The 12,370-nt window shown below is 43.2% G+C and overlaps 1 protein-coding gene across 1 annotated transcript in view; it reads right to left on the reverse strand.

Annotated features, from left to right (window-relative positions):
* Nucleotides 1-12,370, reverse strand: part of LOC120055864 (partitioning defective 3 homolog) — a 248,842-nt gene that overhangs the window by 75,330 nt on the left and 161,142 nt on the right. Inside the window, exons 17-21 of the mRNA XM_039003891.1 lie at nucleotides 9,711-9,897; nucleotides 6,452-6,603; nucleotides 5,646-5,690; nucleotides 766-996; nucleotides 330-564 (exon numbers count right to left, since the gene is read on the reverse strand). Coding sequence (XP_038859819.1) covers nucleotides 330-564; nucleotides 766-996; nucleotides 5,646-5,690; nucleotides 6,452-6,603; nucleotides 9,711-9,897 — 850 coding nt within the window. The remainder of the gene's footprint in view (nucleotides 1-329; nucleotides 565-765; nucleotides 997-5,645; nucleotides 5,691-6,451; nucleotides 6,604-9,710; nucleotides 9,898-12,370) is intronic.

The following is a 12,370-nucleotide window of genomic DNA, read 5'->3' on the forward strand; positions in this document are numbered from 1 at the left end:
GATCCTTCTCCTTCCCACTGGATCTCATTATTCTACACTGTTAGAAATCAGTCAGCATTCTCCTTGCCACAACCACTTTAGCACACTATTCCTTATTTACTGCACTACCTTTACAAAAGCAGTGCACTATACAGGGAATAGCGTGCTATTTGAGACAGAGCCTGTGTCAGAACCATTTAAGTAAATATGACGTTTGAATGTATCATTGGCATCCCAGACAGCTCAGAGACCATCTCAGACAATCAGATGAAAGGCATGACCCCAGGACCCACCGATAATGGTGGGTGAAACACTGGTAAAGGACGAGGAACAGTTATTGTGTCTCCTACCTGAACATGTCTCCCAGTCCTTTCAGCATGCCTTTCTTAGCCTTGTTCTTGCTGTCCTTCTCTTTGTCCCGGTCTGGCTTCTTTTTGTCTTTCCCTACTTTGTCCTTCTTCTTGTCTTCATTGGTGCGGTTGCCGTTGACCAGCGGTCTCTCTGTGTTGTACAGTGGGGTCAGATCTGCCACAGTGGACACAGAGTCGCGCCCGGACCGAGAGCTCTCCTCGGTGTCCTCCTCCACTAGAGAGATGGAGACATGGAAAGAGATTTATACATTGGGTAATTATTAAGTCCTCAAATTCTGACCTTTATATGCAGGCATAACTTGAAATGCTGGGTAAATTCTTCAGGCAGAGATATCAACGGAAGATGTGCATTAACGTTTGGTTTATGCATCCGAAGTAGTTAGATCTGTCCAATAGAAGTCCTGCTTCGTCTTACATGTCTCCATGCCCTCGTCGTCCTCCTCGGTGGCTGCTGGCCTGTCGTAAGACTTGTCAATAGCGGCCCGGAAGCTCTCGTTACAGCCCCGCCCCCTGATTATGCGTGGGCGTGGCCTGTGGAAGGGCATGTCACCGTTGAGCGTCACCTCGGCAACGGCGGTCTGTAAACTCTCCAGAGAGCTTGACTTCTTGAGGCCTAGGGAGGGACCCACGTCCCTGGTGGAAGACCCTACGAAGGAGCAACAGTATCCAAAGTTAGTTGATTGATAACACAGCTGTGAGTGAACTAAAGGAGCTTTTGTATTTGCAAATGCACTGTTTAACTAAAGCATTTTTTGTTATTTTACTTTACTGCCTGTGAGTTGAAATGAAAACTTGGGATAGAACTCATTTCTTACACTATGTGACACAACCAAAACAGGTTAAGTTGCATTTGGAAAAAGGGGATAAACTCAATTCTGATACTAGATAAGCCTAAATAAGTCTTGTTTTGTTTTAGAGAGTAGGTGGACAGTACATCTTTTTTCCATCACTCACAGGTTGAAGGGGTATTGTAGAGAAGGTAGAGCGGTATGGAGGTGAAGAGAGAGGATGCATCTGAAGTGACCGGGGCCCATATAAAAGTAGTGGACTATACAGGGAACAGGGTGCCATTTGCGATGCAAGCAAAGAGAGGGATGGATTACCTCAGGGGAAAAGCCCAGCAGGCTCGCTCTCTCTCTAATCCCCAGGGTATACTGGAGCAGAGGTACCGGGTAAACAAGAGTCCCAGGGTAAATCCCAAATGGCACCATATTCCCTATTTAGTGCACTACTTTTCGCCCTATATAGCATTTTTTGGGAAGCAGCTCACACTTTAATGTGGGTGGCCATGGATATGGTGGCTGCTTGCCTGGGAAGGAGTGGGAGTGAGGAGAAGTGGAGCGGAGCGGAGGAGGAGCGGAGCGGAGGAGGAGTGGAGCAGAGAAGGGTGAAACCTGAACAAGCAGGGCTGGTGACTATTCATGTTCAGTCTTTCCTGTCCTCTTAACGTTTCACTGAAGCGGTAGCTGATAGGCTTTCATTCATCAAAACCCATTCATTTGGTTTTAGCGTACAGCCAGAGGCCGCACCGCACGCTTTCCAGTCACACCTCAGCGGTAGTCTTCAAAATTACACTAACTCAGACCTCTGACAGACGGCGGGAGTCAAGAACAGCAGGGAGTGGTTTGTTTGACAAAGAGTTTTGGGCGTTTCAGAGAGTCAGACCTGGCAACCTCCAGCCTCCTACAGGTCTGCACTGACATGTTTGTTTCAGATATTCCGCCCTGGCAACTGAGCCTTATGTAAATACATGGCTGTGGTTTCAGATAGCAACCTCCAGCTTCTCCGTTTCTGCACTCCGTTTCTGCACTGGCATGTTTCTAGGTTTCAGATGGTCATACCTGGCAACCGAGCCTTCTACATATCTGCACTGGCATGTTTGTATGTTTAAGACAGTCAGACCTGGCAACTTAGCTCCTACATTTCTGTAGCTAACATGTTTGTACGCTTCAGATAGTCAGACCTGGCAACCCAGCCCCAACATATCTGTACTATCGATGCATGTTTGTACAGACTGCCACCCTATTCAAACAGGAGAAAACCCGTGTCGTACAGAGATCTACGATGGCGCCTTAATATAACAAATACAGCTATCAATCACCCTGCAGTCGACTGGCAGGTCGAACAGGGAATACCTTGGAAGTGTCCTAAATAGCACCCTTTACCTTATATAGGGCCCATGGAGCTCTGGTCAAAAGTAGCGCACTATGTAGGGAATAGGGTGCCATTTGGGACTCAGCCCATTTGTGGCTATAGGACCAACTAAAGCTGCACATATCGAGTGCCTTCAGAAAGTATTCATACGCCTTGACATACTTCACATTTTGTTGTGTTACAGTCTGAATTCAAAATTGATTAAATTTTTTTTTTTTCTCTCACCATCTACACAAAATATCCCATAATGACAAAGTGAAAACATGTTTTAGAAATGTTTGCAAATTTATTGAAAATAAGTATTCACACCCCTGAGTCAATACATGTTAGAATCACCTTCGGCAGTGATGAGTCTTTCTGGGTAAGTCTCTAAGAGCTTTCCACACCTGGATTGTGCAACATTTGCCGATTATTCTTAAAAAAATTCTTCAAACTCTGTCAAATGGTCTGGCCATATATGTTCAAGTAGATTTAAGTCAAAAATGTAACTCAGCCACTTAGGAACATTCACTGTCTTATTGGTAAGTAACTCCAGTGTAGATTTCACATTGTGTTTTAGGTTATTGTCCTGCTGAAAGGTGAATTAATGTCAAGTGTCTGGTGGAAAACAAACAGCCAGGTTTTCCTCTAGGATTTTGCCTGTGGTCAGTTCCATTCCACTTCTTTCTTTATCCTGAAAAACACCCCAGTCCATAACGATTACAAGCATACACATAACATGATGGAGCCACCACTATGCTTGAAAATATGGAGAGTGGTAATCAGTAATGTATTGGATTTGCCCCAAACATAACACTTTGTATTCATGACAAAATGTTAATTGCTATGCCATTTTATTTTTAATTATTACTTTAGTGCCTTGTTGCAAACAGGATGCATGTTTTGAAATATTTGTATTCTGTTTCCTTCTTTTCACTCTGTCATTTAGGTTAGTATTGTGGAGTAACTACAATGTTGTTAATCCATCCTCAGTTTTCACATATCAGCCATTAAACTGTGTAACTGTTTTAAAGTCACAATTGGCCTCATGGTGAAATCCCTGAGCGGTTTCCTTCCTCTCCAGCAACTGAGTAAGGAAAGAAGCCTGTATCTTTGTAGTGACTGGGTGTATTGATACACCATCCAAAGTGAAATCATTAATAACTTCACCATACTAAAATGGTTATTCAATGTCATTTTTTTTTTTTTTTTTTTTTTTTTTTTTTTTTTTTTTTTTACACCCATCTACCAATAGGTGCCCTTCTTTGCGAAGCCTTTTGGGGCTCCCGAGTGACTCAGCGGTCTAAGGTACTGCATCTCAGTGCTAGAGGCGTCACTACAGACCCTGGTTCGATTCCAGGCTGAATCACAACCGACAGTGATTGGGAGTCCCATAGGGCGGCGCACAATTGGCCCAGCATCGTCCGGGTTAGGGTTTGGCCGGCATAGGCCATCATTGTAAATAAGAATTTGTTCTTTAACTGACTTGCCTAGTTACATTTAGGCTTCCCATAACAAAGGGGTTGAATACATAACAAAGGTAAAAAATAAAATAAAATAATTAATTCATTTGTAAAAATGTAAAAAACATTATTCCACTTTGATATTATGGGGTATTGTGTGTAGGCCAGTGACCCAAAAAATCTACATTTAATAAAACATTTATTCAGACTAACAACAAAATGTGTAAAAAGTCAAAGAGTGTGAATACTTTCTGAAGGCACTGCAGGCACATAACAGACTGGAAACTACTGAAGGAACTTACGTTGCTATTTGCCATTAGGGAGCCCTATATGCATTGCCCTCTCCTAGTGAACTAGTGAAGTCCTTGACAAACATGTGGCTACAGTCTGTGTCAACAAGGTCCTATAGCCAATCAGTGCAGAAGAAGGCCCACTGGGCCAGGCTATCTAAGCTATTGTGTCCCATCACTCCGCTCTCCCAGGCTGTCACGGTCTCAGTCCCAAACGGCACCCTATTCCTTATATAGTGCACTGCTTTTGACCAGAACTCTTATGTTCCCAGGTCAAAAGTAGTGCACTAAATACTTGGGATGTTACTCCCTCTCCTAGGCTGTAACTGTCATCAGTTTCCCCAGGATTGGGGATTTGTTTTGGGCCTGCTAAATGGACCATGTACCATTTAAGGAGTGGATGTATATATTAGAGAGGGAGAGTGTAGCACAGGGGGAGAGAAAATAAACCCTGAAACACTAAAGATAATAGCCTGAAATCTATTAGCCTAGCTACAACAACAGAGTTATTAGGGCAAAATTAAATGGGGAGTTTTTTCCCCCAAAGCTGGGAAAACCTAAAACATCAATTAAATTGTAGGTGGGTGGTGATCATGTATTTTTCATATGAACATACATCTAGTTGAGATATTTTGTGAATGTAATTTTACAGAGAGGCAAATAAAGTACATATGTGGCCTCTTCTTTGCCAAGTCTTGAATTGGAGGTTAGAAACAACAGGGGTGCGTCCCAATTGGCACCCTATCCCCTATATAAAGCACTACTTTTGACCATTGCCACCCTATGAGCCCTGGTAAAAATGAGTGCACTAAGGGAATAGGGTGCCATTTGGGACACCGCCCTTGTATCTCGTTAGTGACTGCTCAGACACCGTTTGGAGCCTAAAACAATGTCCTAACAAGGGACATTAATGACATATTTAGTCTCATTTATGCACAGTAGTCTGACTACGATACTACCTCTATTTTCTGTTGTTTCCCTTTCTTTCTCCTGCTTTCACTGTGCCTTTCGGCTAAATCCCATCCTTCAAAGGATCTGCTATTCAGAGGTGGCTGTGAAAACACACACGTCTGACAATGACGGATGACTTGCTGTCAGTTTGCAGCCCCAGCCAAGGACAGAGCGATTTCGCTTTCTCTCCATCTCTCCCGCCCGCTCTCCTCCCATTCCCTTCCACAGAACAATTAGCAGTGCTGCTGCATCTTAAGAAGAATCACTGCCTAGTCCATATTCACCAGCCCACAATTCCACTGCAATGACCTCAAACTGTCTTAATGTTCTATGTATTCTCATTGTGATTGGTGGATTCTACATTCTAAAGCAGGTCTGGAATCTCACAATGAAATGGGGGGAGGGACTGTGGAACGGATGAGGTGTCCGTTCTCCCTCAGTGACGTGTCACTCCTTACCTGGCGTGTTCTCTTTGCGAGGGGTGAGGTTAAACTCGTCGGCTACTGTTAAAGGGGGGCAATAAACATGTAGGATCGGTTAGTGAGCACATTCCACATGCAAACATTCCAGCAACGTTATTGTACAGTAAGTACATCATCACATCTTTAGGCAATTTCAAGGGCAATCAGAAAACATGCGAGACAGACAGACGGACAGGGAAATGTAGAGATTTAGGATAGCAATCAGAGCTATTGTGATATAAACACGTGCAGGACTACAGTAATTCAGTAGGGATAAGAAGCAGATTAGATATCATCGGCTGAGTCCCAAATGGCACCCTATTCCCTTTATGGTGTACTATTTTGACCAGGGCCCTATGGGGAGCCCCATTTGGGACGCAACCAAAGTGTGGGTGAGAGGGAAGATTACTGTCAGCCAAAGCAATCAGAATGGTTTCATGCCACCTCAAGTGAGCTGAAACGTTGTTCTGAGGTGTGACAGGAGACACAGTACTTAAACCTGTTTGATGTCACACAAAAGACAGAGAATTGCATCACATTTCGATGACATACAGTAGAAGCCACAAATATTAGGCTGTGCAACGCAAGTCTTATAGATGCAATTTACAAGGAGGGGGGTATGTATGTGCCTAATGTGGGGATTCCTAACAACTCACAGGGCCGGTTTCACATACACAGAGGGCTAGGCTTAATCTGTGTCTGGTAAACCAGCCAATAACGTGTTGCCATTGGTTCCAGGCAGGGCTGACCTAAAGGGAGTCAAATGAGAGGGAGGAAAGGGACCAGCTGGTTTCCTTCAGTACCTAGATCCATGCTCTTGGACTTGCGTGTCTTGATGATCTCCAGCTGACTGGCATCTCCAAACTGCTTTGTCCGTTTCTCTGACATGCTCTGTCTGCCGAAGCCCTCCCTCTGAAAGGCTCCGTCTGGGTCGGTGTCATCAGGTCTCAGGGTGCTACAGGAGAGGGAGTGACGGAGATGGAGACACACACAAAGACAGAAAAAGAGTGAGGGAGAGCGAGAAAAAGAGTGAGGGAGAGAGAAAGAGAGTGGGTGAGAGAGGAAAGAGAGCGGGGAGGGAGGAAGACAGGAAAAAGAGACAAAGGGATGAGATTATTCCAGTGGTTCTAGTGTAAATCAAACTGTTATTGTCAGGGAGCTTCAGTGGGTCTTCAAATCAAGCCACACCTAGAATCTAGGCCATACTTGATAAGCCACTGATTAAGGTAGAGACTGATTAGGGCTGGACCAGCTACAATCACCACACACTCAGCCCAACCCGCTCCAGGCCCACTGACGAGAACTCAGGCTGGGCCTCATCATCACGGACGCTGCAATGCAAATGGCAACCTATTCCCTATATATAGTGCACAACTTTTGACCAGGGCCCATAGGGTAGTAGGGCACTATATAATGAATAGGGGGCAATTTGGGACGTATCCAGGGTTACAACGGCCCTACACGCCCAGTTAAGTATGCAGCAGGTGGGTGTGCCTGTGTGTCCTTTCAAAAAACACATGGGACACATTGACCTTGTCCTTGTGTATGCGTCAGTGCAGAATTAGCCATTTATTTACCTTGTTTATGTTTCACTATTTGTAGAACGCAACATACAGCGGAGTAAAACAGCCTTAGACCTACTCTACATCTAGCTGGTTCAGCGAAGGAAAAACAGAGGAATCTTTTAAATACACAGCATGGGGTCTAATTCGCAGCAACTGAAACAACATTCCGTCGCGAAAACTTAACAAAACATGGTCCTGATTATCAAAAGGAATGTCAAGTCTTAAGACAAGTACTATATGAAAATCAGTCTAGATGCAGAAAAAAACATTTGATTCAGTGGGATGGGATTATCTATTCCAAGTTATGGATAGATCTGGTTTCAACAAAGAAGTGATACAGGGCATCAAAACACTGCATTCATGTCCGACTGCCAGAATAAAGAGTAATGGACGTTTGTCACGAACGATAAGTTTAGAACGAGGGGCAAGACGAGGCTAATCTTCCACCCACACTCTTCTCCTTGTACACCGAGCCGTTAGCACAGGCAATAAGACGGGATCCAACCTAGAGGGAATAGCAATAAGAGGCAGTGAACATAAGATATGCACGTATGCTGATGTTCACTTATTCCTTAAAGCCCCAGGTTCAAGTGTACCTCGATTGATGTTTTACAAACATTTGGAACATATTCAGGGTATGTGTTTAACATACACAAGACTCAAGCCCTAGTATATAATTACACGCCACAGCAAGAGCTGAAGAGTAGGTAGAACTTCCAGTGGACCTCTCTTCATCTATTAAATATCTTGGGAGTGAATCTAAAAAGACACAGGCAAACTCTATGACAAGAATTACGTTCACGTCAACAAGAACATCTATGATGACCTGGACAGGTGGAATTCCCTTCCTTTGGATCTTAGTAGCAGCATTGAAACAATCAAAATGAAAATCCTGCTGACGTTACTGTATTTGTTCTAATCACTGCCCATAGAAATCCCACCTAAACAGTTTAGGGATAAACGGATATCAAGGTTTATCTGGAACAGTAAGAGACCAACAATGAGATGAACAACATTACAATTACCAAACAACAGGGGGGGGGGGGGGGGGGGTATGACCTTACCAAGCCTAAAATATTATTTTGTGTCCACCCAATCAATTGAGACCTCGTGTGTTTGTGCAATTCAGAATACGAATCCAAATGGAAAGCCATTGAGACTACTTTGACAGAGATACCCGTACAGTCAGTTTTAGGTAATAAGGACATGGTAATAGAAACATACAGACACAAATCAGTGGATTCATTTCTCTTAAGACACGGTTGAGACAGAGGTCAAACTGCTGAGCTGGCCCGCATTGGACCCCAGCTTCACTCCTGCTGTGGAGGCAAAAAGGCATCACATCATTTTCTAGAAAACTTCCAGGACCTAGGTAAAAAAACATGGCTTGGATAAACAAGATTTTCACAGGTTTTTATTTTGTTTTATTTCACCTTTATTTAACCAGGTAGGCCAGTTGAGAACAAGTTCTCATTTACAACTGCGACCTGCAGAGGTACCTACAGGTTCGATACTACTTTTTAAAAGATATAAAACTGATTGACCCTCAGGCACCTCAGAAATGGACCAAATAATTCACCAACGCATACAACTTGGGGAGTATTTAAAACAAACTATTTCAAGTCTTGACTTGGATATTTTATCTTCAAAGAAACACTCTACAAACTATATTAAACAGAAATGGGAGGAGGAACTTAACATTGAATAACTGATGAAACATGGTTGAACATATCTGAGACTCAATTAAGCTCTACCAACTCTAGGACTTGGAGAGAATTCTTTTGGAAGATTGTTATACGTTTCTTCATAACACTTAAACTGAAATCAAAACAGACTGGCTCCCAACACCCTTGTTGGAGAGAATGTGGATCACACATTGAAACTTACTGGGGAGGAAATAGGACCTAACATTGGAAAAATTATGGGTTTTGACATAGAACAAGCATTCATTTCTTTGTATTTGGGTGAAATACCTGATAAATGACACAATAGAGAAAAGTACCTGTTGAAGGTCCTACTGGCATCCAGTAAAAAGGCTGTCACTCGGAAATGGCTTCAAAAAGACCATTTTTAAAGAAACATTATATGGAGCGTATGACCTTTTGTTTTAAGAAGTCATGAGGAGAGAGGTCAGGAATACTGGGAAAAATGGGTTTCGTACTTGAAAATTGTCTAATTCAAAAATGTTACTGTAACTAATCTGATGAACGTATGATGATATGTGCTGTACCTGCCAGACCTTGTTTTTTTGTTTTTTATTTAAAAAAACGATGTAATCTTCAATAAAAATAACGTCAAAAAAAGGAGTGTCAAGTCTGATACATTAACAGTTGATAAACAGTTTCACAGGGAGCTACTAGAAGGAGCAGTGTGTGAGGCTGACTAGGAAAGACACCCTATTCCCTATGAAGTGCACTACTTTTGACCAGGGCCCATTTTCAAAGTAGTGCACTATGTAGGGATTAGGGTGACATTTGGGATTGTCCTCTGCTCTCACCTCTCATTCTGAATTGGAATATCTTTGGCCCAAGTTGGAGGGACCTCCACATGGAATCCCATGTCGTCATGGGAACTGGAAGACGATTGGTCAGAGAGGTGGGCAGGAAGTACAGGTGGCCGATCGTCTTCGATGATGACACTGTCGTCCTGGGGCATGTTGACCGTAGGGGAGAGCTGGTAGTTACCTGTAGGACAACATGGAGGAGAAGAGGTTTTTATTAAACATGACTTAAAAAACATAAGCCTATGCAACATTAAGCAATTAAAAACAGTTCTGTATTGTAGCAATGAGGTTTGTGCAGTAGGCCAGGGGTTCCCAAACTTTTTCACTCGGGGGCCCACCTTCCAGCATTGGGGAACACCCCCCTACTGCGCACGTGCCATGTCCATTTCTATGGCCACAGGCACTGTTCATGACAGTTCACACCTCTCTTGTTGGTGTAGAGAATTTTGCAGGTGTAGAGAATTTTGCAGGTTTAAAGCTTATTTCCTGAAATTCTACACATTTTGCCATGGTGTGCTGTTAACATTTTGCAGTTTTAAAGTACATTTTCGTGCAATAGATCTCTAAGGTATGCAACAAGTAACAATACAAGAGGAACTGATGATGCACTAGCAAATTTCGAAATTGCAACTTTTATTTTCTACTATCACAAGTTTCAATAGTAAGTTTAAAGCCGGACTGATCTCCCCCCACCCCTGTATTTGTTGCTGAGTCTCTCTAGTGATGGTTTTATATGTTTTGAAATGTTACAGTATCAAGTTCACTGCGTTCAAGGTTTCTTTTGACAGTCTATTGCTCTTGGAAACTGTGCAGACACGGTGATCGAAGTTATCTAATTGGCCAGCGGTAGGCCTATCCTGTAGGTAGGTCGAACTTGATTTGATCTCTGGCCCTGCTGGGTAGGCGGAGTTCTACTTTCAGACACATGAAATGGATCAAAATGGGAACACTTTGCCTTCACGGTGCTGGAGCTGCTGAATCAAGTGGGCTCCCGAGTGGCGCAGCGGTCTAAGGCACTGCATCTCAGAGCTAGAGGTGTCACTACAGACCCTGGTTTGATTCCAGGCTGTCCCATAGGGCGGCGCACAATTGGCCCAGCATCGTCCAGGTTAGGGTTTGGCCGGCATAGGCCATCATTGTAAATAAGAATTTGTTCTTAACTGACTTGCCTTGTTAAATAAAATGTTTAAAAAAATAAAAAATAGTGCACAAACTGCCAACAGCACAAAACAAATACAAAACACAGGAATGCAAGGCTTTTAACATTGTTTTTTGTACAGAAATGTTTGGTGACCGACTAGAAACGTCTTGGAGATCGACCAGTCTATTGCGATCGACCGGTTGGGGACCATTGCATGACACAACAAGGGGAAAGGGGGATACCTAGTCAGTTGTCCAACTGAATGGCTTCAACTGAAATGTGTCTTCCGCATTTAACCCAACTCCTCTGAATCAGAGAGGGGGGCTGCCTTAATCGACATCCACGTCTTCGGCACCTGGGGAACAGTGGGTTAACTGCCTTGCTCATATACACACACATTTAAAGCGTTAATTTAATACTCATTTGACATTTTATATATTTATTTGATATTTATTGGACATTTGATCCTTTGATATAGCAACATAACTAACTTGCCACAATAATTGAATTTAATTTAAAAGCAGACCCAGACTGAAATTCTCAATCAGCATCTGTCATGACATTCCTAAGAGTCATTAGAGTGTGATTAATGCAAGCTGCACCATTGTGAAAAAGACAACTACTTTCTTTGGCACGCTCACGGAGTGAAAAGTCCCATTTCTATGTATCCAATTGAGGGATTTAAAACCACATTGATATGCAATGCAGGACTTTCTGCAACACTATCCTTAATCTGTCTTTGTGGGTAACTGACTGTCTATAGAAGGATGGTTTCTATGCTGTATAAGAGCCCTACACAATAACGGAGAGAAAAGTCCATTTGTGTTAGGAATGTGTTTGGGTCTCATGGCAGGAGAACAGGACTTTCTACCCAGGACCTGAGGCCAGCGTTAGTGTTGTTTCTCATAGCCTTTCACACTGAGTATGTGTGGTACCAATTGCATCCACAGTTCCAACTGCCCGGCCAACTTGCATGGCTGGATGAATAGTAGTGTGCTTAAAGTTCAGGCCGTGACCAATCTTAATAGAGCCGAGTGTGTGTGTGTGTGTGTGTCTGTGTGTGTGTATATTTAGTGTGTTGTTGATCCTGTGGTCTCTAGTCCCTACCCCTGCTATGTGTCTTTTCAGGGAACTCTGTGGTGTCGGTGAGCCCTCAAACCCAGTAGGGGACTTTTCTCTCTCAGCCCACACACACACACACTGTCCCTTGACAGACCAATGGACACTGAGAATGGTTCTATGGTTCTTTAAGTAAATGCCATGGTAGATGAGTTTGAATGAGGGTGGCAAGCACTGAGTAACCCAATGAATAAATCAACTTTCATTCATGCTTTTTTCCTAGAAGCAAATCAACTTTCTGGATGGACATCCATCCATACGTAAGAGTGTTATTATGGGTAACAAATGTCACCCTATTCCCTTTATAGTGCACTACTTCTGACCAGGGCCCATAGGGCTCAGGGAAAAGGTAATGCACTATAAAGTGAATAGGTTGCCATTAGAGCCTCAAACT

Source organism: Salvelinus namaycush, chromosome 11, assembly GCF_016432855.1.
Source record: "Salvelinus namaycush isolate Seneca chromosome 11, SaNama_1.0, whole genome shotgun sequence".
In the NCBI taxonomy this organism is placed as follows: domain Eukaryota; kingdom Metazoa; phylum Chordata; class Actinopteri; order Salmoniformes; family Salmonidae; genus Salvelinus; species Salvelinus namaycush.